The sequence below is a fragment of the Scophthalmus maximus genome, chromosome 1, assembly GCF_022379125.1.
Source record: "Scophthalmus maximus strain ysfricsl-2021 chromosome 1, ASM2237912v1, whole genome shotgun sequence".
Taxonomy (NCBI): Eukaryota; Metazoa; Chordata; class Actinopteri; order Pleuronectiformes; family Scophthalmidae; genus Scophthalmus; species Scophthalmus maximus.
The window spans coordinates 27,964,111-27,990,042 of NC_061515.1; the positions used below are offsets into that span (position 1 = coordinate 27,964,111).

At 43.9% G+C, this 25,932-nt stretch overlaps 1 protein-coding gene across 6 annotated transcripts in view; it reads right to left on the reverse strand.

The window, feature by feature from the left end:
- The window catches only part of LOC118301182 (FERM and PDZ domain-containing protein 4-like), a 53,545-nt gene that overhangs the window by 15,568 nt on the left and 12,045 nt on the right, over nucleotides 1-25,932 (reverse strand). For 3 of the 6 annotated variants that reach the window (XM_035626456.2, XM_035626446.2, XM_035626439.2), the window contains exon 2: nucleotides 2,252-2,374. In XM_035626456.2, the coding sequence (XP_035482349.2) occupies nucleotides 2,252-2,374 (123 nt within the window). Of the gene's footprint in view, nucleotides 1-2,251; nucleotides 2,375-3,519; nucleotides 3,746-4,509; nucleotides 4,563-18,637; nucleotides 19,215-25,932 lie in introns of those variants that run through there. The other 3 variants (XM_035626474.2, XM_047332896.1, XM_035626465.2) reach the window with 3 other exon arrangements.

Genomic DNA, 25,932 nt, shown 5'->3' on the forward strand with positions numbered 1-25,932 from the left:
TCATTCTCTATCTCTCTCATTATCGCGTCGCTCTGTATTGTACGTACGGCGCAGAAATCTCAAACTAAATCTGTCTGTAATGAAGCATGTTCCAATCTGTGATGCCGGCTCATCTTCCCTGTCAGGGTCGGTGGGGTTTAATCCCACAGGAGGGCAGAGCGCGGATGTCGGAGGGTCAGAGGAAAGCTGAAAACAAAAGGTCAAACGCATCGGAGCACGTACGCCACTGAATTCACGCGGTCAGGTCATATACTGTGCCATAAGTCATTGTTGAGGTTTCTGTTATTGAACCACGATGTACATACGATGTAACATGTTAACGGCAAGATGTTCTTTGATGTCTCCAATAAATCTGGAAAACGTTAATAATAGTGATCGGGACGGATTCATGATAATTTGCAAGGTGACTTTCTTTATTTGACAGGCATTTAACTTTGCTTAGTTAGACTTGGACTGAGACCTGTACACGCCCCTTCCTCACCGAAGAGACAGCAACATGCCGCACTCTGGTGGGATTATTGTACAAAGAGAGGACCTCTGTATGATTGGCCGAATTGTCAAAAAAAAAATGAATTCTTGAGATAAATATATGTCTCTATTGCCAGGCATGTTTGAAGTAGTGCTTGAGAACAGTGGTACTTGAGAGAAGCACTCAGAAACCTGTTAGATAGGGATGGCTAGGGGAGTTATCTGTCCAGAACAGTTAAATAAACCATGGGCTTTACTCACTCTCTTCCCATCTCTATTTTTTTTCCTTTCTTTATGTGTCTCACGGAGACACTCAATCACCAACTCGAAATCCATCAGCTTTTCTATGGGAACACGGCCAGAGCGATCGTCCTCGTCAAATCTGCCCCCCCCAGTCATTAGCAGAGAGGAGGAGGAGGAGAATTTAATAAATGTAAAAGAAATAATGAATATAAGAAAGGAACGCAGGGTTAGGGTGCTCGTGAGTGAGTGATGGGGAGTAATGGGGAGGGTCACAGGATGAACCCAGAACCTTTCGCACACTCTTCTCTGGCACGGCTGAGCTTCCCAAAGGTAATTTACCAAGACAATTCACTTTACTTGGAAGGCAATAAAACAAAAGAACAATGTTTGTAGAGCTGATAGACCAAAGAAAAGGAACAGATGCCAAGGTGGTAAAGCAGAGAGGAGGCAGGAGGAGAGCGGAGAACAGAAGGTGAGGGAAGGGGAGGCTGAAGGGAAAATTCAGGGAATAGGAAGGGGCCATTTGGAGGTGAAGAGAAAAACAATGAAATCACAAGTGCAAAGTATTGCGAGAGAAGCTAACGAGAGGGGGATGTAAGGAAGATTGACACGGGCAAAAAGCTAAGAGAAAAGGTAGCACTGAGACGTGGAAGTGCAAGAGCCTGTCCGTCAGTGTCTACACGTGGCTGGATTCATTGTGCATAATGTCCTCTCTCCGCGGAGCCTCAACGCCAGTCCAACATAAGGATTTGCATGTTTACCTGGCGTGAGGTTTCTTTCTGCATGAGAACAGACCGCCAGGACCTGCGCATGCAGGTGGAATGTAAAATGACCTTGTGCATGAGGGAAGGAAGAGGCAGATGGAACAATAACAGTGGCTCGTAAACATATGCTTCTACTCTGCTGGTGATTAAACTGGAGTGATGGTTTTTGGGAATGTATTCATCTGGCTCCTTTTTAACTGCACATTGGATCCTAAGTTATTGCTCACACTTAAAGTTTGTTTATTGTATTGTGTATTGTGTGCACATATGAATCCAAATGCATTGTTTTAAACTTTATGGATTTCATCGTATCAGTGCAAACACGATGCTACAATAACCACGCTGAACAGAAACATCTAATCTAATCTAAAATTCAGACGTGTTGTGTTATGTCCATCCATACCAGCCATAGCCAGTCAGACAAAATGACTGGATCCCTTTTCATGGATGAATTTGCATTTCTCGCCCAATGTCAGCTGGGATTGGCTCCAGCCCCCCCCCCGTGACCCTTAAGTGGATAAAGCGGTAGATGATGATGGATGGAATTTGCATTTCAGAGCATTATTCCCATTTCGTAACAAGCGGTGACACTTGAGTTGATGCCTGAAGGCAGTCTGCTGTGTCTGGTTAACCTAAACTTGGAAGCCTGGAACCTTGAGAGATCTGCATGACTCATAATCATAACCAAACTGACATAAATCCACACTGCAACTCTGCAGCGGGAACTCTGCACGACTGTGCATGCATAGGTTGCTTGTGTTTATGATCATACATACTTGGTGAGGCAATCCCGTGCCTCCCTGGTGCTGTTCATGCTGTCCCAGCTGTAAGGTGGCCCCTGCAGTCCACCCCAGGGGCCTGGGCCAGGGGGTGGCCAGCCCGACGCTTTGTTCTTATGGCTGAAACATAAGGGACAGGGCGGGGGAAAAAGGCTTGATTATCATGTTTATAGAAATATGTGTTTGTCAATGCGGGTGAAAAAATTGTTCGATTTTTGTCTCAATCGCAAATCTTAAGATTCCATGGAAGGTTTATGATGAGGAGGACGCTCTGCAGAGAACATAACTCATCCACCAAGCGTCTCTATAAACTTGAGCTAAATAATCTGAGAGAAGAATCAAAGGTTGAACTCATAAAGCCCCCCCCCCCGTCTCTCCAAATAAAGACAACCAGAAACACTGTGTTCAGCTCTGGGTGGATTACGCTCACGCTTGTGTGACTCTGTGCCGAGTGAGATAGCACTGCTTAGTGCAATCGACCACAGTCAAAAAGCGGCTCATTGGCTCCGTAGATAGGCAATCAATGGCTGCACGTACGGCCAGTTGCTCTGCAAAAATCAGTTTGAGTGCGGCGAGGGAGGGAGGGAGGGATGGAGGGCGCTGATGTGACAGCTGATTCGCTTATTGCAGATTACGCTAACAATGTGATTGAGGATTTCAGGAGAGTGGAAATGGAGAGAAGCAGGGGGGGGGGAGACGGGAGAGGATGGAATGGCTCCAACGTGGCTCCTGCGCATGAATTATGGAAAAAAAAAAATGTTGAGTGATAAAACAGATCATTAAAGAAGCACTGCAGGAGTCCCAATAACAACATTGGCAGAGTGCAGAGGGACCAAAAAAAGGCGACGCTGGGTACCAGTACCGAATTCCAGGCACCACTGCGTGTATCCATTAAGCCCGAGAAAAGCCACTGTATCGAAGCATCTACGCACTAATTTTAAGGTTTGATTTATTTTTGAGAGCACTTTGGTCCCACAGCCATAAACCATGAAGACGCGTTTATTGTTCTGACCTTAAATCTGTGGTAGCGAGCTGACGCATGGCTACGGTAACGATGGGATGATCAATGGCTTTTCAGTGCCAAAATTAGATTAATATTCCATTACACAGCATATTCTCTCAGCGTGTGACACCGTGTACCGGGGGGTCACAAGTTACACTTTCAGCTCTTTGACCTGTGCTGCTGCAAAAGAGTTCAAGGGCCTGAAAGGGAGCGGTCATTAGTCATAATACAGATTCTTCAAAATAGGTACAAAAAGGCATACTAGATGAGGATGTCATCGCCGTAAGAATCCAGCCGATCGATTCCCATCTTGTGTTGTTGATGGGTTGAATTCATCAGTCAGTCATGTCATGGCTAACAGTGTGCGAGAATGAAAAATTGTCAAACAGCTGATGGCGAAGTCGTCCTGCGAGGCGACGGACCCATCTCAACACTCCTGGGCTCTCCACTCTGCCTCCTCTCGATTCTGTTGCCGTCCGCGGATTTCACTCGGGCCCGCGTGTGTCATCCCAAAGAAAAACAGATCCAGCGCCGCCCCGGAATCACAATCAAGCGCTCTCGTGTTCAAATTATCATCCAGAAGCCGCGGTGTTACCGGCTGTGCAGATCTCCAGTGTGTAGCCCGACATTCGTCTGTGTTTCTCATTGTGCTGCTGCTGCTGCTGAGAGCAGCTTTGGTCCGAACTAAACTAAACTGCCGCGGCCTCGCCTCCTTTATCCCATAATCCCTCTCATCACAGAGAAAACAAATCCACGCTGTGTGTGTGTGTGTGTGTGAGTTTGAGTATTTGTATGTGTGTGTGTGTGTGTGTGTGTGTGTGTGTGTGTATGAGCGGGAGAGAGATAAAAAAGAGAGGGCCTGTGTGCAACTGTCCATGTATATGGGAGGTTGTGTGTGTGAGTGTGCGTGAGTGTGTGTGTGTGTGGAGTAAGAGGATTTTCAGAGAGCAACAACATGTATGGAAACAGAGCTGGAGTCTCACATCCCAGAGCTGGAGTCTCACAGATGGAAGTGCGAAGAAGAAGAAACTGCCTTTTAAAGTTCACCTTGGTGGCATTAATATTTCAGTCTTCACTTTTCCGGACTTCATGTCAAAAAACAGCTCATCAGTATCACCTTCTTCTCTTGCTGCTGTTGATAGACTCTTGCATGCACGTCAATTGCGGTATTACACATAAAAGTGACAGTCACACTAATTCTACAGCTGCAAGTGAAACCCTAAAAGTGGCATTCAAAAATCCATCTACTTACATTTAGCTGCGATGGTTCCCGCTGACTTCACCTGTAAGTATATTTCCAAAAATGAGAATGCAGAAAGTTGCAGACATTGAAAGTGCTGTCGCTGGAAATGTAACCCCTGACATCACATTATGAAAGTTGTCTCCTCGATGAACTATGCAGCAGAGTTTGTGCCCAACTGATGTAGAACAACTTTGCCCCTTGTTTCCCTCTGGTTGGAGCGTCTCCCTTTATCATACCAGGTAACAAGTAGTAGTAGTAGTAGATACTTTATTTATCCCGAGGGAAATTCAGGCATCCAGCAGCATTTACAAACATACATACATTAAACATACATCAATCCTACATAAAATAATATACAAAATTAAATTAAATATTAAACTAACTATAAATAAAAACTTGCTTATTACTACAGTACAAAACGGGAAAATGTGCAAATGAAGGTTGAAATAAATAGTCCTTTTCTATTGTCCTCCCTGCCTTTCCTAAGAGCTGTTGTACAGTCTGATGGCCAGGGGGACATATCAGACATATGCATTTAAAGGCACTCGCAGGGTGACTTGTTCTCATGGTTGGCCTTTGTTGAAAAGGCCAGTGAATTGACTTTTCATTCTCAAAAACCTTAACTTTTTGGGGCCATTTTTCTCACAAGCATTCACACTGATGCTTAAAAGCGTTAACAAAACAAAAATCAATCTCTTGTTATTTCCTCATTAGTATTCTAGAAATTAGCTTAAGTAAACCACACGGCAGTATATTTTTGTGTTTTTGACTCAATTAGAATCCTGATGCTTGCTTTCCCCATAAAATCTTTCCAGCCAGATTGATTTGTCCTTCATTGTGACCCCCCCCCCCCCCCCCTCCCACACACACACACTCTTTCCAGTAGGCTGTTAAAAAACTAATAAAAACGATTTTGATCACATCATTGATTCATTGCAATGCATAATCTCTTTAATTTAGAAGAGTTTCAGTCGGTGAAACGTCATTGCACCGGACTAAATTTCACCCCATGGCGGATAAACGTATCCAACCTTATTAGATAACAAGCACAGTGGTTGCCAGATCCGGTCAGGTTGTTGTTGTTGTTGTTTTTTTGGTTTCTTTTTGCTGCATCATATGTCAAAGCTCCCTGTCACAGAAAGCAGCCGAGCCAGCTGGCACGGACCTCGCTGCTCAGCTACCACATGCTCCGCTCAGCAAGAATGCACAGCCCCCGAGCACTGAGCTCCGGGTGCATCTCAACAAATGTTTCATTTCTCGTACGCTGCCGCTTTGATTCGGATTGGTATTGTCCGGCAAAGTAATCCATCACCGGGTTCAGACAGGGTAATATATATATATATATATATATATATATATGGTACCACGTACACATGAGCCTTACATGTGAGAGTCCATCAGAGTAGATTACAATCTCAATTTCTCGGACGTGTATTGCGTTTCCTCAGTAAATATGATTACTGTGGCTTCCAAAGGGAATTCAGCAACCCAAGAGCAAAGAGGAAATAGCTTTATACAGTATGTCCACTGATAACACAGCAGAGCAGGTGCCAGGTGGATTCCTTCAACGTATGAGTTACAACAGTAGAGGACATTACAGGATGTTACGACTTACACGAAGTTAGCAGTCGACTTGCTGCTGTAAATAGTTTTGCAAATGGTCAATTTTGTTCCATAGTAATATCTTGAGGTTACTGTGTTCTTAACGTTTGCCACGTCATTAACTTCAAAGCTTCTGCATAATCACTCAAAAGCGTCCAGCTGCTTGCGCATGCGACGGAAGCTGTACAACTCATCGCCTTCTACCTTAGGACACGGACTTATCAATCACACGCCAAAGTTAATTAGACACGTATGAATTAATCGGCAGCAGTAGCAGCCGCTCTGATTAGACATTGAAGTCATTTATCAAGCATTCGAGTGAGTGAGACATTATTTAAGACAGTTATCTCCTCAAATGTGAGGTTCTGCTGCGCTTCTATGTTTAATATCATTATACAATTGGTATGTTTTGGTTTTTAATTGCTGGTTGGATAAAGTAAGCCGTCTGGAGACATTACATCAAGCTCTGGCACATTGATATTGACAGTGGTGTTCATTTTTTCTCTATTCACTCACATTTTATATCATGTTCTATTTTTCCACTGCCGTGGACCGTGCCACTGAACCCTAACATTAGTCGGCCTTTGTCTGCCCGACTCGTCTCCACCGAGGAAAAAAACTGCAGGAGCGGATCTGAGTCACTGAGACGTTTCTGCTTTGACCTTTATTGACACACATTTCCAATTCAGATGTTGAATCAGCTGAATTGTAGTTTGAATAAGATGCTGTTGCATTTCAGAGGACTAGCCTCAGGACTCGGGCCATTTAAAGGGCTGTGTCTGCCAATGGCACAAACACACACACACAGGCACGGACACGCCATAGGACATTAAATCTTGTAAAGCCCCCCGAGATCTACATCCAGACTGACTGAATTTGAACAAAAGGCAGAGAGCTCTGCCAAGATGCTTTAGCCCACATTGTGAGGGTTACCTCCCCTAGCGTCACTTTACACTCTACAGAACAACTAGGGTAATTTCAGCTCCACCACAATTTCATGGGACACTTCCTGTGTTTTTCTTCCTTTCAAAGCATCTGAGCGCTGAGTGCGCTGCTCTCTCAGGACAAAGGGATGTGCAGGTTAAGTGGTTGGGTGAAGTATTGTAAAATACACATATAAAATGTAAATTGGGGTTTTGGTTCGCTTGCTTCACAGTTCATTAACTTTAACATGTAAATTGAGTCTGCAATAAATATTCATTCTCAGTCCGATAATGACTTGAGTGCTTTTGGCAAGTCTACTTCAATCAAAGGTTTTTCAGCTCTTGGGGACTTCAGGTGAAATGCAAGGAGGAAACTTCTTTTTTTTTTTTACCTCCTGTGATTCCGCATTACGCGCAAAGCTCAGGAAATCAAGAACTTTCGGTGAAACTTACATAATTAGCACAAAAGTATATCTCGCAGAGAGCGCGTGTTTCGCGGATGCATCATCTTCAGACTCGGCGGGCGAATGGCACTAATGTGGTGTGGCTCACATGTGGCACAGAGAAGCCGACTGCTGTGCTGTTTAACACGTGTCATGTTATATTCTGACTAGTTGGATTTGTAAAAGTCGGCCGTAGCAGCATGCTGTGTTTGGTCACCACAGCTCTGAATTAGCGAGTGGTGGATACGCGTGGGCGAGGGCCGGCGTTCCGGACTGTCGACGAGAGATTTCACATCTCACGAGTGTGACGGCCCCCCAAAAAATCACACATCTGCTGTCGCCTCTCAGTACAGAGTATGTCTAAATGTCAGCATTTTCTTCTTCTTCTTTAAAGTAGTACAACAGCCTTCTGGCAAAAGCCAACCTGCTGTTAGACTATAACATTTCAAGTAAGCCTGGGAGGAGCTGCCGGTCTCCTTGAAGATGATGCGTTTCACATTAGGCCGGAAATTATTAAACAGTTTAATAATCAGCAACTATATCTTTGAAAAACGGGCATTTGAAAGAGGTTAGAAACCATTATACATGTAGACACACTTGAAGTAATTCACTATTCTGAAAGGAATATACAGGTAATTGAGTTGTCGGGTAGCTAATTGACCAATTAGTCTATAATGAAAATAATCATTAGTTGTAGCCGTACAACACATGCTTTGTCAAGTGTTAAAGGCACTTTCATAGAGATTATACAGTTGTTACAACATAATCTGAATTAACTGGATTTGTGCTGCTGCCAGTAGAATAGGATTCTCCAACAAGGCATTGCTATGTCACTAGAAATCCCCTAATTGGCTCGCTAATGGAGCTTCGTTCCTCTCAGTCTTCCTCGTTATGCTCATTAATGTCCCAGATTAACACACTCCCAGCTCCTAGCAAGACAACTCCAGCCATCGCCTGACCTTCCTCCCACCACCCATATGCTTATCCCCTCTCTTCCCCATCCCCCGCGTGTTGGCTTATTTCACCCCCACTCTCTTGGCTCCCTCGGTCTTTATCTGTGACTTTGTGTTGCTCATAAATGAAACATTTTTGCAAGTTGTTAAAAGTTGCCCGAGAAGTGCTCTAACTTTAAATGTTTTTTACGATGTGAAGACAACATGTTTTGGCTCTCAGAGCCTTTCACACGGCCAAGCATGCACATGCAGTTTCTTTTTATATAACCCCTTGAACATGAAGCTCCATTCTGCATGCCCTCTGAACATTTTGCAGTGAGGATGTTTGCTAAACACGCATAATGGAATTTTCTTGTAAAGGTCCAAGAGTTTAGAAACTAATTTGCAGTTTTGGAAACCCCTTGAAAGTATAAAACGTACAAATTCATAAACCATCTTCTCAAGAACAATCTCACTAACTCATATACTATAAGATTTAACAGATCCATCTATTCATCTGACCTTTCTCCCCCTTTCAAACTATTCATCCTCAACTGAAAAATGGGACTTTTTAAAAGTCTTGTGCGTAGGAAAGAGGTCAATCTATAACTCATAATAGGTTTTCATTAGTGTAGAATCACCAGTAACTAATAATCGTGTACTTTTCAGTATCTCAGAATGAGCCTCTCGCCATGTTGCACCATGTTTCTACAGTGGCCCAGAAAGAACAAACCAAAATTGCAATTTCTTTGTTCTATGGTCTGACTTTGAGTTGGTGTTTGCCAATTTCAGTTTTGAAGGGGGTTATTTGGCTTATTTGGCCCTCTCCCACTGACTTAACCCTTGGGGTCAACATCCATGCAGGGGTCATAAGATGAAAGAGCCCAGGTAGGTAATAAGGAAAAAAATAAGATATGATTATATTCCCGGGGGTCAGAAGGACATATTGCTTCATTATAAGAGGTCACAAGCAAAAAAAGTCCAAGGACATGACATGTCAGTCCCACCAAACTGAAATAAATTCCTGCATTTTGACAACCTTTGTACTTCCGGTACAGGAAGATGACATCCCGATTATACAAAGCTCTCAATGAGTACAACACCAGACCTATTTTTATTACTGAACAAAGAATAGACAAAGATTGGATATGATTCAGAGGGTTGTCTGTCTCAGCGTGCCATAAATTTGACACAGACAGCAAAAGAATGACTTTAATATCTGTAACTGGATTTAAATAAACGCTAACCATATGTGCTATTTATTTTTTTTTATTTCCTCCTAATGTTGGATTTGTCACGTAGAACCATGCTGCATTGTCACTATATGGCCTCCTCCCTGAGCAGTTAACCGTCCTCTGAGAAGGCAATAAAGACTGAACTGTACTCAAGCTTATTAGTGTGCCGTTGGATCTTTGTGCCAGACAGCGGCATGGGGATGGAACCAATTAAAAAGCTTCTCCTTACAAAGTCACCAAAGTTGGAGAGCGAGGGAGCCGCTTTCATTCGGCTGATTTCAGCACCACGGACAGCTCCCCTTCCTACTGGAGTGCTTCTCCTCTGGGCGTGAATAGTGATACTCAGGGAAAAAACATACGCACACAAAGACATGTCCAGGCTCTGTCAACAAGTATATATGGTCCGCTGCATCAATCACAGCTGTCCACTTCCACACTCACACCATGAGTGCACCACGGCAGACCCGGGCACACCCTGTCCCCATCCCACAGGCTGCGGGCCCGGGCTGCTGTTTCAAAACACATTCATACACACACAAACACCGGCGCTCAATGACCGTCCTTAACTGCACTTGTAATGCCATTTAACGGCTAGAGACGAGCAGGAAATATCACACTTCGCTTGAAATAAAAGCCTCTTGCAAGGTGAGAGCAGTATTAGTTTGAGGGACAATAGGTGCTGCTACGAGTGAGTATATAAGCTCATGCAAAAACCGTATAATTAAAGCATAAACCTCTGCATTAAACTACTTTAATCATTTCATTAATTATGTTAGAGGTAGTTAAACCTTAGAATGCAAGGATTTTGTGTTGCCCTTTGGGAGCCATGCAAGTCACGGCGTCGCCTGACTGACAGACTGATTGCTGCCGTGGAGAGAATAAACGGAGATCGATAAGTAGCGTGACCCTTCACAATAACAATAGGAGGTTGAGCTTGTTTAGCTGGAGGTATTGCTTTAGATACATTACCTTTAGTATTTGAATATCGGATATAGATATATAGACAGAGATGTCACACCACAGGGTAATTTATCTCTGTCAGAATGAGTTGCATAGATGGCTTTGTATGAATGTCATCATGAGCATAAATTATGCGTCTTATAATAATATGAATTTCTTTTTTTGGTCTGAAAGGAGTCTTACAGAACCGCGGGGAAAACTCAATTTCATCCACTAACTATTCTAAATGAAAAGAGCGGCCGACAATGCAGTAGGGCACAAAAGGGATAACACGAGGGGAAAGAAATGACAGAAAAAAATTCATTCAGCTGTATCACAACAAGATAAAAGTGATGAAATACGTTGCGCCTAGAAGTCCAGCAAGGAATCTTCTCTCGAGCTTGTACTTCACTCGTGTTTACAAGCTGTCACCGTGTGACACGCTGTTACTCTCCACTTTATCGGTTTCGGCATCAGACCGAAAAACACTTTACAGTGTTGCTTTGCAACCTTTGCAGCACAGCAGCGCATCTCTGTGGGACAACACAGTCCACAGCGGACAACATTGATTCTTCGTAAATGTCACATGTAGCCCAGTGGAACCGAGGGGGGGGCCAGCAAACACAAAAGGGCAACGGGGCAAGTTTTAAATTGTGTTTTTAAAAGATAGTGGGCGTTTGAATTATATTTATGCTGCTGTTAAATCGATGGTTTGTAGATTTGGCCCAAAGCTCAAAGGGAACCACACTTGAACTCACTGTTCAGGGCAAAACACCACTATACGTTCTGGTATATGTCGGTCCGCAGTTAATAATTGTCAGTGTTGCTCTACAAAGTCAGCCAAGACGAATTCCTGTACCATTACTGTAAGGATCAAACAAGCAAACACTGAGTTCCCATTGCCACCTGTACCTTTAGGCTGCCCATTAATGGAAATCTATTTATTTACCACTGAATATTATTTGCTCAAGATCTCTTGCAAATAAATTTGGCTTTCTGTGCCAGAGCCCTCTATTCATGTTTTGTATTGGGACGTAGCGCTTTGGCTGAGGTCATGCCTATGGGGAGTTTCACTACCACTTAGTCTCTGGTTGGTTGACTGTACTCTACATCGCGTGATGTAATGAAAACCGAGCGTTGACCACCTCCGTCTATGTGGCTCAAGTCAATTGGAAAGGTTCAAGAAACGGCACAGTCAACGTACATGAGCTGCGTTTGTGTGCACGCGAATGTCTACTCGCAGTGTGTGTAAAAGATTCATTGGACGCAGTGTGTGTGTGTGTGTATATGCTAAACTGCTAAATACACTCGAGCGGTAACTTCATTTGTCGCTGGGTGCATTCAGTCCATGTCAAAACACACACTGGCGGAAAACATCACAGCCGACGAGAACATCTGCGCCGAACATCGGAGAATAATTCCGCAGGATAAAAATAGCGCAGCAGAACAAGTGTCGCTAAATCCTCCCGAAATAAGATTACACAGGAGGATGGCGATCATTAGAATGAATGAGAAACACTTATGGTCGCGTCGCCCCCCTTGAATCCTAATGTCGAAATTAAAATCTTGCTCCCCTCAGACGGCATTTGCAGTGACGAGAAAGAACGAACATTAAAAGTAGGATACCAAAGAGAAACATGTTGTGTGTTTTGGTCATTAAACCTCAAACAGATGAAGGTTGAGGAGAAATTTAACATAAAATTTATGAGGAAATGAGGTAATAATCATAATAAATCAGTGGAGGAATGGATTTGGGACCCTTGACCTCCAATGTTCACACATCCACGTCAGTCCTCAACACGTTTGCCAGCACTGTACGTTATCACAGGTTTACTGTACGTCCAGTGTGTTTGACAGTGTGGCCCTGAGAATGCTCAGTGGCACTTAAGTATTATGCGACAGTATTTGGAGCAGAACTAATCGCTCCAGTCGCCTATTTAGCAAACAGATGTATCGGCACACAAGCAAATGGCTGAATGCAGTGTGGGCTCGTCCATCATCTTATCTTTAAACACAGTTTTGACTGAATGAAAAAAAAAAATCATACTTCATCAATCCACTGAATTCCAATTTGTAGGCAGACCTTTGGCAAAGATAATTAAGAAGGAAATTAATTTCAAATATTGGCAAGTCATTCAGTCGACTTCACTATGACCAACAGTTGCTTATGCAAGAAGCCCCAAATGATTTAAAACCATTTCCTCGATACAAATGCAAAATACATTTATGAAAATAAATAACAATTTGCGGCTTGAAAATTTGATATTAAACATAAATGACAAGGATTTATTAACTCTACATTTTTTTCTCATTATGCTTTCCCTGCTTCAAACCTCACTCAGAATACCAGTGTGTCAGTGTGTGTGTGTGTGTGTGTGTGTGTGAGAGAGAGATAGAGACAGAACATAAAATTCAAGATGTAGAGGGTATTTTTAACTCCCCTTTTGTCCTACAACCACCATATTGCTCACTGTACGTTGTAAAAGCGAGCCACAGCTATGAATTATTGAGACTGCACTTTGCTAAGATGCATGTACAGTATGACTGTTTGTGAAACTTCCTCATTCACTCATCACAGTTATTCCGCTTGAAAGTACGTGAGTGGACGGGTTTCTGTGTATTTCCGTGAGGAGTTAAAAATACACAGCTCTGAAGGTGATGTTACCATTTACATAACTAGAACACATTTGCCAAAAATCACCAATGGGTCCTCGTTTTTTTTACGCCAACGCTTTAGCATACAAAGTGTCACTGAATGCATCGATGAGCATTCGTCTAAAAGGAGAACAGCAGCAGTTGTAAAGGTAAATGGTATGGAAGGTGGAGGTCAAAGGTACAGTGTATTGAGACCGTTGAAAATACTGTTTTTGTATAAGCGGAACAAGGAAACTGGGTCTTAGAGGCTTTTTTTGAGTTAAATATTCCTACACAGTTTTGGTTTGGATTCAATGTGTTCACGTGAACTGGTACAGCACACATTCTCATGGTGTAAACTTGGAGATGATAAATATCACATGTAATCACAAACGCTGCACAAGAGTTATTAAGGCCTTCTGGAGGAATCTCTTTTTTTACACTGTATCTATTATTCATTTATTTATCAATCAATACAATTTGCCCAGAGACCTCATGTTGCCTTATGTGAACAATGTTATGTGAAGGCAGACAAAACCAATTCTATGCAATATCAAGGAATTTCAAAAGCTGACTGACTGTAAATGTATTGTTGCTGCCGTTGTATTACCAGTCCTGTCTGCAATTCTGTCAATTTTGAAGAGTAAGCAGGAACATTTTTATGCAAATGGGTGACAGTAGTTTGTGAACTGCAACGTCTTTATTCTGTGTCGTTGTCCTTGTGCTGTAATTCATTATTTATATCCGGATACGGATCTAGGTGTCCGAAATAAAAATGAATGTAACAGTAATTTAAAAGAAAAATCTGCATAAAACGCCTCAGTGGAGTGAAGGGCCAACATAAATCTCATTCCTCTATCTCAAATAAGTTTCCAGTCGGGTGTTCTTCCACCACTCATTTATTCAGGTTTTCCCTTTAACTTATCTCGAATAATTCAAAAAAAATAAAAAAAATCAACCTGAATACTGATAAATATTCAGTTAAAATATGTAATATCGTAGCGAGCTGCCAACTCATCATGAAGTCTACTGCAGTGTTAGGATAAAGTAAAAAAAAAAAAAAAACTCAGAAAGAAGATCAGTCACTGAATCATCTTGGGATCCATGGAAGGTTTTGGTGCCTTTGTTCTCAGGGATTGTTCGAGGGGTTCAACCTCAGGCCAGACACCATTACATGCCTTGTTATGATAGGCTGCCTTAGCACATCCAAACGCTTTGAACTGAACTTCCACAGTCATGGAATGGTTACAACAAGGCAGTTAACCATTTGTGCATGGACCTATGTATCATTCAATAATGCAGGAGGCAGAGTTTCCTCCAAACCGAGGCTTCCTGCAGAATACATGAGACATGAAAGTGCCAGCAGAGAAACACGTGCTGTATGTCAAATTCTCTTAACATTTACATGTGGCAAACTCCCGTGGGCAAAGAAAGCCTGCATCGCTGATCGGATGGCACATTGTCTCCGGGTTGCAGTGAGCTCGCTGTTTGAGATGCAAAGCCCTAATTGGGAGATGATGCTTTTTTCTTTCGCCGACGCAGAGACGAGGGAAGGAAGTTCAGATGTGAACGACAGCAAGAAACAAAATGGGCTTTTGCTTCATTTGCATAATTGATCAAATGTAGTCTCTCGTCAAAAGGGCATGATGCATGACGCATGAAGCATGAGGCGCTTCGCTCTGTATTAGCTGGTGTGAGAGATGACTGGAATTAAGGGTAATCACAACATAACAGAATATCAGTGTTCACCAGGAAATGAATTCCTGCAGAATGGCGGACTGATTAAAGCATTGCGTTTCAGAGCTGGTATCTTTTACCCCATACGCAATGAGAATATATTTCTGCTACTGTGGCTCTATGCTAAATCAAATTAAAAAAACAAAACAAACACACCCTAGAGTTTATTTCTGCGTCCTGACACAGTCAAGAACCACATCAGTGTCAATACGAAAGATGAATCATAGGCTGGATCAGATACACAGGCAGGTGGATGGATGCGCTTGCCCTCTAATATAGACAGATAGGTAAGGGAGGGAGAAAGAGATGTGTAATTTGATTTCATAGTCTGAATGAAACAGACGACAGTGTGCTCGCCCTGCCCGCCCCGCCTGCAGTGATCACCGACCAAATCCCTTAGGAGGATTATCCAGACGCAAATCAAGAAAATCGCGCAACTTTAAAGGGTTACGGGCAGAGAGTGAGGAGGAGAGACACGGAGTGAGGGGTGGGTGCCCTGTACTCGGATGTTATCTTGTTGCCTCCTCTCTAGTCTCTGACTACAGTACGGTGTGTGCTCTGTGCAGCGACACGTCCACCTCAACGCAGTAACTGTGAATTTACCAATACAAGGCGCTGATGAATATTGCGAACACAAGAGACATCTAATATTCTGTTAAAGGGCATGTTTTGATATGGACATAAGACTGACAACGTCGCTTTGTGTAAAGTGTGAACGAAGGGTGAAACAGCTGACCTAGCACTGTGCAAACATTTAGAATAACTTGATAGTTAAACTACGCTCAACAATTTTCAGTACGTAATGAGAAAAGCTGAGGCAGATATTCTACATTTAAAATATATATACATATATATATTTTTCATTTCACTGTCCAAACTGTCCAAAGTGTTTATGAAACAGTTACAGGTCATGTATTAGTAATGATGCCCACTAACTTATTCAAAACGGAAAATCACAGAGGTCACGACTTGTCAGATGGTCGTCAGCACAATGGAACTTTGCCCTCCGAAGTAGCAGCATGCATTGGCAAAAAGCAGAAGGCAATTTGGCACAAATTACTGTAATCTGATATGCAGTACACAAACAAGCCCTGCTGGCGAGTTTCACTGCCAAACGGTGACGTGCTAAAGCAAATATTTATATAGAAGTCTTGTCTTTGTCTTTAGGATGCGTGGATCGACGTGGATGAGAGAGACTGAGTTATAAAGCCACTTACAGAAAGATCGCAGACCCCTCTCACCTGCTGCAGGCTCCTTTAGAGCCATGAAGGATTCATCGTGAACATCAAAAGGTGATGAATGATCCACAACGTCTCATTAAAGTTAATGAAGCAAATTGGGTTTGCACGCTAAATGGGAGGGAAGTCAAATAAAGGCAGAAATGTGACAAAAGAAGATAAGAAATGTGTAAACTTTTAGATACCCGCTCTGCTTGACACATTCATCTGCGTTAAAATGCAACGTAAGAATGTTTCCACCTTATGTGTTGTCCTACTCAGTCAGGGGAAAAACTCATTAACAAAACACTTTACCGGTTAATCTCTGTCCGTGTGATTTACAGGAGCTCTGTCCTTTGCGTGCATTGAACGCACTCAGGAGCAACGTGCTTTGCCTAGGTTTTCTTATTTATTAAGTTAATTAGGTAGAAAGATGAAAATTGCACCTGCAAACACATGCCGAGACACACCGGGCTGCTGGAGGGACAGACATGTTGGATGGAAAAACCACAAACTCAAACTCTTCATCACTATCTTGATGATAATTATAAAAGATGAAAAGGGTTGATTGCACTCTCCTTTGTGTACATTAACTCTGACAAGTCCTCCAACCCGCAGGGCCATGTTAGTTGTTCGCCGCTACCCTCAGGCCAACTGGACTGCCGTTGTCATGGTAACAATAATAAACACATGGCGAAGGTTGCAGAACACTCTTGTGGTTAGGTTTTTGTGCACAGAAACTACAAGCTGAGGTTTTGGGAAAAAAAGATTGTGGTTTTGGTTAAAATAAGTACTTGCTTTAGGTCGGAGGGGCCTTTGTTGTCATGGCTACGAGAATAAACGCGCGGTTAAGGATTGTGGAGCGGCCACGGATAAAAGAAACAACACCGATCATTGGTTTCACATGGGAAACAAGCAGCAGTCACCGGTGTCGAAGGCCTCCGCTTGTCCATCCACCGCTGCGTCAACCTCAACACACAGACTATGTTTCTCTGTTCTACAAGAATCTGCCCATCATCACCTTTAAAACTCACCATTCGAAATGTTGTATCAATTTTTTACAGTGTTTTCAAGTGTTAACATGCCTCAGAAAACATGTCAGATGTTCAAAACAAGGTAATATTCACCTTTATTTAACTGCTACATTTGGCTACAGATGTTCCTCTTTCCTTCCATCTTTCCTTTCTTCCGTCCGTCCACCTTTCCTCCCTTCCTTCCTTGAGTTGAAGGTGCACTCCAGATGCTAACCTCTGCATATGTATCTATGAGCCCAGGTTTAAAAGATTTGTCATGAGCCATGTTTAGCGGGCTTAGTGATGTGACCACACATGTCAAGGGGTCATGCAAACATGTTTATGTTCATGTGTATCGTGGTGTGTGTGTGTGTGTGTGTGTGTGTGTGTGTGTGTGTGTGTGCGCGCACATGTGAGTGGCATATAGAAGTGAGTAGGGATTGTTGGGCGCAGAGCTCTTCATTATAACAGCAGCTCTGACTTAATAGTCCTTTCTGTCTTCAGACTTCTTAGTGTTTCTTTAGATTTCAGGCCTGAGCCTGGTTCACTTCAAACTGCTTGCCATGTAAAACTGCCACACCGGATAGTTGAATACAAATGAAACAGGGTGTAACGTCTTTGCAAAGAGCAATGACATATGTACCTCGAGGGGAGACCACCTTTTTATTTATCAACGCCAAGAGCTGGCGGTAAAATGAATCTGAATCTTCTGCCCATGAACTGCTGTGCAATTGCATGCGTATGTGATTCATGGAGACTCCTTGGGTTTGGTATTCTGAAACAGATTTTCTGTCTTTTTAAGTACTTAGTAGTCTTGTTACAACTCTTCATTTGCGTCTGTGCCCTCCGATAGCTCACTTTGTGTTCCCCTCCTTTTCAGTAACCATTGTCCGTCCTCTCGTTTCCTTATCTCTCTCTTAATGCCCCCTCACTATCCGGCTGCTCCTTGGACCCTCTGATTCCGTTCCTCCATTCATTTTCCCACACTCACTGAGCCTCTGTTGTTGTTGATGTCCGCATCCATATCTCTGTATTGATCACACCACGGCGATTTCTTAGTAACTCCAACACCACAGATATCATGAGGAAAACACAACAGGCTCGCTGACGCAAATAGAACAGATCAATAACAACCTGTTACGCACAGCTGTCGGTTAATGCCTCTAATATTAAAGTACGACAGGTCACATGTTTCTAGCCTTGACGCCAAACTCACAAAACTTTTTTGGTGGTGTAACACACAACTGTGGACAAGGTCAATGGACTGTAGGGAAAAGACTTGGAGTTGTCTGGATTATCTCAACATGTTTCAAAAAAACTATAATATTTTGTGTACACACATGATATTCAGTGCCCTCAGAGAACTTCCATATACTACATTTCCTTGTTGAAAATATTATTTGACTGTTAAAATCCACGTTAAGGTGTAAATGCCAACATACACGCGCACACACACACTCACCCAGACAGCTTCGGCATCTTTGAGAAGCCGAACATGTCCATGTGGTCCTGCTCGGAGCGCTACGTCCCAAAGCTCAGGTCCTCCACAGCAGCATGCTAATCCACATCCAAATCCCCGCACACTGAAAGCTCACACATCCAGTTTCAACCCGGATCCATATCGGGAGGCGGCAAAAGCCAGGCGCTTTTCTTCCTCCTCTTCTTTTTTAAAAATTAAATCGAAAGGGCAGCAAAAATAAATAATTGTTGAACGCCCCGTCCAGTTTGCAGACAGTCCAGTTCCCCTGTCTTTCCACAGTGTTGCGTTTCGTAAGCGATGCCGGTGAGGGTGAGGGTCACCCCCCACCTCCCTGCAGTCTCTGGGACCAGTCAGCCCCTTTCTGCTGCTCTCCACCTGGCTTAGTTAGGGCTGCAAACAGACCTCTGTGCGTGTGCTCTCCATCCCAGCGCACGGAGAAGTGCAGTGATCCTAACCGCGGTGAGCAGGGGACGAGAGAGTAGGAGGGAGGAAGAGAGTGAGGGGGGGAGGGACAGAGCGAACGGATGACGGATGCTTTCTGGCTCCGGCTTTGCCCTCTGTTCACCGAGGCTGCAAGTCTCTTTGCAGGGCAGAAAAGAAGGGGAAGGAGGGAGGATGGAGAGAAAGGATAGTTACAAGAGGAGGAAATCAAAATGAAAGATGGAGGGCGGGGGGGGGGGGTAAAGGAGAGGAAAAGTGCTTTGGCTGTAAAGAGAAAGCAACTGAGGGAGACAGAGAAGGGGCGGGGTGTGATGGGCAGAGGAGAGCTGACTCTGCAGAATGGGACGCTGATGGGAGCAAGACCCCGTCTCTCGGGTTTTTTCTGTCTTCTCCCCTTGGTTGGTTTTTCTAAGTGAGCTTGTGCATTCTGCGCACTTACACACGGCAGCATCACCATGACGCAAGCACGCGTTAGTCCGCTGGACCACAGATGGCTTCCCTTTTCACTCACCCAGAAGGAACATTTGCATTGACTTGAATCACTTTTCTCCGCCGAAAAAACACGTCCGCGTCTCCTCTCGTATAATAGGAGAATGACAAGTCCTGAAAAGACGGTCACATTTTCTACTTCTGCATGGGGGAAAAGAACATCCATCCCAGCTCAGAGCCTTTCATCGAACTCAACAAGTTAGAGTCGTGTGTGTGTGTGTGTGTGTGTGTGTGTGTGTGTGTGTGTGCGCGTGCACACAGATGGTTCAGCCTTCACAAGATGGTCCCCCCGCTGGCTCTGTGCCACAAAGGGCCAAGGACAAACCACAGATGAATCTCAGTGGCAATGATGAACTTTAACGAAAATGCAGAACAGCGGAAAGAACGTCTAGTGTCCCATTAATCCAACTCAACTTAACTGTCTGTATTCTTGTCCAAGGAAAGGAGAACATTTTGTCTTCCTCTTATTATTTTAAGTGCTAATAGTTACTATGCAAGCACAAGCTAATGGGAGTCCCAATCAAGAAAATTTAAATTTTAACAATAAATAACAATAACCACTAGATTTGGATTCTGGTGTGTGATTCACAGCTGAGGGGAGACATAATAATATCAATTGGCATGTGGAATGAGAGAAAGAGCTCCCCAGGGAGCCACGCGGGACTGCATACTTCATCACAATACAAGTGTGGCGCTTAGTTCTCACTCGTCTGTGTTTTATATTAAATCGTTTTTTTTAAGGACATTGCTCTGGAACAACAAAAGATCCTTTTAAACAGTCAAATGTAGGCTGGTGTGTAGGTTGAGTGTTTTGACAGCGTCAGGTGTCAGGCTGCTACACCACTGACATCCTAAGCCGAGGCCATCGGTCATCAAGTGTTTCGACCCCTTACTCGCCTCTCTCTCAAGATGGAGGTGATCAGTCACTGCGCGTGGGTGGTGGGTCCCAAGCCACCACTCAGTCTCCTCATCCACATGCTCACAGCGACAGAGCCCAATTTAGGTTTTTTTTTTACATCATGCTCACATTTCATCATGCATGTCCCCTCTTTTGCTCCGAGTGCAAAGCAGCAATGGCCAAAAGAGCAATTTCTCAGCTCGGATGCAAAGACTCTTTGATGACCCTCATCACATGCACCCGCACACATCAAACGTACTTTTGTTGGGTGGCAGAATATAAAAGCCCTTGTTGCCCCAGAGTAATTTCATACCGGTCTGATCACAAAGCCATCATGGGTCGAGGAAGAGACAGATGAATGGAGTCCTTTTATCTGTCGGTACGTTCAATTTCCTGTCACAATTTATTAGAAAAGCTATTTTTAGGATATCTAGTGTTGCGCATCACTGGGGAGCGTTTGGATGCTCGTTTTCAGGAGTCCATCCTGATGGCAGCCTGGAGGTGATGCGACGTCCATGGTGAATGAATCAAGTGCATCTTGTCGGACTGGCGATCGTCAAACGTGATGCTCCGAGATTAGTGCAGCGGCAGAAACAAACTGAAATAGCTGGAAGTAAAGTGCTGGACTTCCAATGTAGTTTCCCACCACCAATATATTTGATATGACACATTTGACAGAAGAGATTCTTTCTCCTTTTTTTTTGCTGGGAGCAAACAAATTAAAATGGGGCCTGCCAATGTGTCGTCAGCTGTTTGTTGTCTTGTCTTCTTCTATCACACAGTTACAGTACATAATTACGACACGCTTATGATTAGATCGTTTGAAAATGCAGATTCTATTCGTTCAATTGTAATAAAAAAAAAAGAGCAGAAAGTCAGCCTTAGGGAAAAATAATCTGTTTTAAACACAATAGAGAATTGTTGATAAGATGTGAGTGTTGGTGGCGCGTGAGGTGGTGAGAGCGGAGTGGCACTTTTAGGCTTGAGAGATTGGCCAAAGTGATTGAGGAAGTAGTTGCCTAATTTAACAATGACATGATCGTAAAGGGCAGCAGGGGACTATGAGGATGGAGTGTCGCCAAGAGGCACGAGGGCTAAGAAGTGGGGGAGGGGGGGGGGAGGATTTTTGCCAAGGTCCACAAATTCCCGTTTTATTACTGTTACTCATTTTATAAGGGGATGTAAGACGGGCCATGTGGCGATTGCCCATGACGCTTTCCACTAACATCTTAGATGTATACCTTGATTTATGATATCTTCTTTGGAGTTTTAAGTTCAGACTGCAGGCAAGCCCACTTTATTTCTCAAATCTGACCTTTTCGGAAGTCAGTAAAACTGATTCGGATTTCATAATGTGTCATCCCTCTTCAGAAGGAGGAACGAGAGCAATTCAGTTCACCATAACTCTGAGGCAGAAGTGCATAATAGATATGCACGGAAACCGGAAAAAGATGGTTTATTAAACACGCCTGCATTCTCAACTTTTTGAGTGGGGTGTGTGTGTGTGTGTGTGTGTGTATGTGTGAAGGACACGCAGGACCTTTTACGTCTAGGCTTGTGATTTACTAGCGCACTTCACTGATTCCACCTCCAGTAACTCTCCCACTCAACTTCTCAGAGAGACTCAAAACTGCAATGTGAAACATAAGCTCTTAATAATACAACAACACGCAGGCAAAGGAAACTCCTGCTTGTTCATTTCTTGAGAATTCACACAATCAGACACTTGAAAACATCAATTGTCTCCAGTGGACTGCGAGAAGACGAGTCATAAATCTGATAATCCTGGACTTGACAGTCGAAAAACAACTTGCAACTCAACTTATAATGACTCAATATCAAACCAAAAGCCCGCAGATGAAGAATGTGTGTTGCAGCACAGACTGCAGAGAATCGTCATCGTCAGTTTCCTGTCGACAGATGAAGAACTCTGACAGCAGCTAATCACATTCACAGAGGCGATATGAGCATTTGGCAGTGCGGACCAGCAGACAGACGACAGATGATTGGTCAGATTGTCGCATTCGGATGGAACGGCGGCCGTGGCACAGTGACACGTCGAACGAAATACTGAGGTCCAACTGTTGTCTACTTTCCGAGTCTTATTTAGAGTCTACCTTTGGGTCAAACATCTTTCTGTCACAGTGTGACGCTCTTCAGGTGAGGCTGAGGTGGTTGGCAGCCGCACTTATTATTCTCTGCTAAATTGTTTTTTTGTCAGTTGATTTCCAACAGCGGGCGGATGAGGCAGCGCTGTGGTGTTTATTTTCACTCTGAGGTGACTTTTTATTTGACGGAAATTTGCCAACAAAAAGGAGCAGACATGCGGCTTCATATGGCTACTCTCGGAATACTGACGATCAAGCCTCACGAACACACATGTAGCCATGAACAGGGCGGATTCAGCATGTTGTAACCAGCAATTTGGGCATTTAAAGGTCCAACTTGAAGGATTTGGGAGGATGTATTGGCAGACAAGGAATACAATATTCTGATTATGTTTTCATTAGGCGGCTAGATTGAGGAAGGTTTAATTTGGAGACTCTAAATTGACTATGAATGGTTGTTTGCCTCTGAATTGAGGAGAACTTAAAAGTGTCTGTTTTGTCCTACGTGCTAATAACCTTCGCGGCCCATGAACGTGTTAAGCACCTGATGGACAGGTCGGCCCCAGCCTCTTGTTTTATCTCGCAAGGCCGCTGTTCTGATCTCTCCGCTCTTATGCTCATCTAAAGCAGCGATGCTTATTACAGTGGGGGACAGATAGGACAACGCCACTGGCATCCCACTGCCGGTCTGTGTCCCGCAGAGATAAGGGGAGAGGAGGCAGCCTGGCCGCCTCTGTCCACTAATGACTGACAATATCGCCCAAGGTCACCATTCGAGTGTGCGTGAGTGTGTGCGTGTTTGTGTGACAAAGGCAATGCGTGTGCGCTGCATTATTACAGAGCACATTAGCATTCAGCACTCATTCCCCCTGTGCTCTACGGTAGATGACACACACACACACACATATGGAGTTAATGATTAACCCGTGTGTGTGTGTGTGTGTGTGTGTGCGTGTGTGTGTGTGTGTGTGTGTGTGCCGGAATCTATACATGTCTCCTGTCTCCCTTAAAAGAGCAGGATGTAGCATGTCCAACAAAATAACCTTCCTTATCTTGTAAGGGGATTTTTAAGAAGAGACACAGCTGAAATGTTTTGTTGAAGAAGAATATTCAACAGGAATTCCATCTGATCAGCTGATATTGAAATGATAAATCTTGGTTTCAACGAGCAGTATCTACACATGGTGACTTTGACGCTCCCTTGACTCTCTCCGTGTTGGTGTTTAAACGCACAGTAAATCACTGTCACCCCTTTTTCAACAGCCACTTACATCGCACCGCCTGCTCTGCACCCTGCAGACCACTGACCAAATCTACACGGAGCTACAGAAGACGTGTGATTTGCAACTGCTTGTTTTGATTTCAAGTGTGACATCTTTATACTGTCACGGGGAGGAGGTCAGAGTGGACGATGTACCAAACACAGCTCTCTGCAGACTGAGATCAACATCCTGCATCGCATTCATGGTTCATTTTGGAAACTAAAACACGGTTAAGAAAAAGGATCAGGTCTAGGTTCATTATACTCAAATGCAAACTATATAGAAATTTCAATTCAATAAAGTACTTTTGGTAGATATTGTCACACGATTATCAGTAGTATCGCGTGCAATTTATTTTTAAAAAGAGGAAGAAAGACACATGCTGTGTATACAAAAATGCAGGTTTCAAAAGAAGCTAAATGGCTTTGCAAGTGTTTGATGAAGCAGGACATGTATTGAGTAACATAATGGTCTTTATAGAGGATGCACACAGTGCTTCTGTATCTTTGTTACTACTTTCATTCCTCCAGGCGCTCCTGGAGGCCATCCCTGTCATTACATGGGATAAAGCAGACGCCACCCTTCGCGCGCGCGCGCGCGCGCACACACACACACACACACACACACACACACACACACACACACACACACACACACACACACACACACACACACACACACACACACACACACACACACACACACACACACACACACACACACACACACACACACAACTTTATGGAACTCGTCTAAACAATGAGATCATAGAATTGTATTCCCGCACCCCCCTTTAATCCAACCGGCAATCTCTCTCTCTTTCTCTCTTTTCCTTATGACGCAGGCGTAATCTGGTCGGGCAGACAACCCGAAAGTGACGGAGGGGAGGGGGCACACGGAGGGACGGTGCGAGAAAGAGGAGGAATGAGCCTGATTGATTAAACGGGGGGGGGGGGGGGGGGGGGGGGGGGGGGTGTAGGTGTGAGTAGGAGGAAGAGGGAAAGGTCAGGGAGGATAAATGGATGAAAGGAGAGATGGGTACTCAAAAGTGAGGCGTTGTAAGACGAAGGATCTGATGTGGGAGCTGATGATGGATTGGGGGAGAAAGGAGACTGAAGGATGAGGAGCTGGGAAAACGGCAGGAGAAGTCACAGAGAGGATTAAATGAAAAGAGGAGCGGAGAGAAAGGTCTGAACTGTACTATCAAATAAAGGCAACTGTGAATAATAAACAAACACAATAACGATCTGATCCACTGTGCCAGACATGGATCAAGTAGAATCCGGTCTTTCCTATGAAAGAGTCTTCAAAACCTCCACTTCCCCACAAACCTGTGACAATTCATACCACGAGTGTATTTAATATTCTCCCAGAGCAGCTGAGTTTTTAATCTACCTGCCGTACCTGATATATTGTACTTGGCAGCAACCACGCCACAGTTTCTGATGCACTGAACCCGTTGACTTGCCCCATGTGGGTTTAAACAAACAGTCCATTTGGCTGCAGCTCTGCTTTGTTTCCCGCCTCTCCGCTGCTCCCTTGTACCCCGCGCCGCCCGCCGTCAGTTTACTAAACGTCCCTCTTCAATTACGGAGCTCGTCGCCGACACTTAGGAGATAAGGAAGAATGGGAAATGACAGGAGCTATTTGTCACCTCGCAGCACATTATCAAGCGGCTGGCTGCCCCAGAGCCCCTCGGCTTTTTGAGGGGTTCTCTTTCACACACGCATACATCAGCTGGACAAGACAATAAAAATAATCCGAGGTGCAAACAAACACATCTCCCTCTGAAGTATGCGTTAACGCTTTGCGAGTGGGCGTGGCACATTCCTATTTCCTGGCATGCGCGCACACATCAAAATGCAAAGATGGAGACCCATACGTAGACTTAACAAATTGATCAAACGCTATTAGCTATTTTCAAGCCCAGCGTGACATTTAATCACGACCTCATGCACACGCTCACTGAGCTTGACTGTTGAGAGATGTGGGTTTCTTTGTTTTTTGTGAGGGCCACATCTCTTGAGGCGACCAGCAGCATTTGGCAGAAGTGATTGAAATGATTCAAATGAGTTGTCA